This window comes from Cyprinodon variegatus, unplaced genomic scaffold (assembly GCF_000732505.1).
Source record: "Cyprinodon variegatus isolate N-32 unplaced genomic scaffold, C_variegatus-1.0 Scaffold979, whole genome shotgun sequence".
Taxonomy (NCBI): Eukaryota; Metazoa; Chordata; class Actinopteri; order Cyprinodontiformes; family Cyprinodontidae; genus Cyprinodon; species Cyprinodon variegatus.
In genome coordinates this window covers 275,944-276,920 of record NW_015151432.1, presented here as the reverse complement: position 1 = coordinate 276,920, position 977 = coordinate 275,944, and the positions used below count along the sequence as shown (strand labels likewise).

General features: G+C 40.3%; 1 protein-coding gene across 1 annotated transcript in view; it reads left to right on the top strand.

Annotated features, from left to right (window-relative positions):
• Window positions 1–640: 640 nt before the first annotated feature.
• The window catches only part of LOC107100498 (cytohesin-3-like), a 71,082-nt gene continuing 70,745 nt past the window's right edge, over window positions 641–977 (top strand). Inside the window, exon 1 of the mRNA XM_015399001.1 lies at window positions 641–956. Within this exon, the coding sequence (XP_015254487.1) occupies window positions 938–956 (19 nt within the window). The 5' untranslated portion in view covers window positions 641–937. The remainder of the gene's footprint in view (window positions 957–977) is intronic.

Below are 977 nucleotides of genomic sequence, written 5' to 3'. Positions count from 1 at the left end.
AATGTCCCTAATCCTCTTCCGTAGTTTTTCAATTAAATTAGTAAAGTTGTAAATTACATTCGAGAATTGAGAGAAAATATTTGCTGAAGTAGTTATTTAAAGGAGATTAACGTTTTTTTTTTTTAAATCGACGAATATTTTATTTTGCATGATAAAAGGTCTTGTTAATTTAATAATAGCAGTTAAATAAATTATTTTTAAAATTAAATTTTTTTCTCAGAACTCAGGTGGTGAATTGTAGAACAAGGATCAAAGAATGTAGATGTAAAATTATATTAACCAATTGCTACATTAAATATTTATTTAAAACAATCTTCAATGCAGTTAGTCCAACTTTCATTCAAATGTTGTTGGAAGATAAATATTTAATAGGAAATGTGACAGCGGGATCTGACGTCATAGTCCTCTAATTGAGATATTTAGCAGAAATAAATTAAGACTTTGTATCCTGACCCTGCATAGAAGCAGGGAGCTGACCAAAACAACTCACCCATTGTGGCATTGCGCGCGCGCGTTGTGCATGCAGCAAAGATGTGTGCGGAGGTGGGCGGGACCTGGTGACGTCAACCCGGTTGGTGTGTGAGCGTGTGTGACCGTGAATTCAGGCGGAGCAGATAGAGGATGGAGGACTGGAACGAAGGGACGGAGAAGCAGCCGCCTCACATATCACCTCGACAAAAACCCGTCCACGCGTGACGAATCGTGTTAAATCCACGCTAAGAGTTCGGATTGCATTTCCTCTCTTTCCTCGTTTTGTCGCAGGCAGCAGCTGCGCGTCGCTTCGCTTCTCCTGGCGGTGAAAACAGAACCGGCTCTGGCTTTTATGTGCATGGAGAGAAAATCCTGTTAAAAAAGGGGGGGGAAAAAAAAACAATCACAGCAACATTTCACGCGAGGTTTCACACCTTCTTCCTTAACAGTCACGGATCCCGTGGAAATGGATGAAGACAATCATGGTAAGAATGGTCTGACTGGTT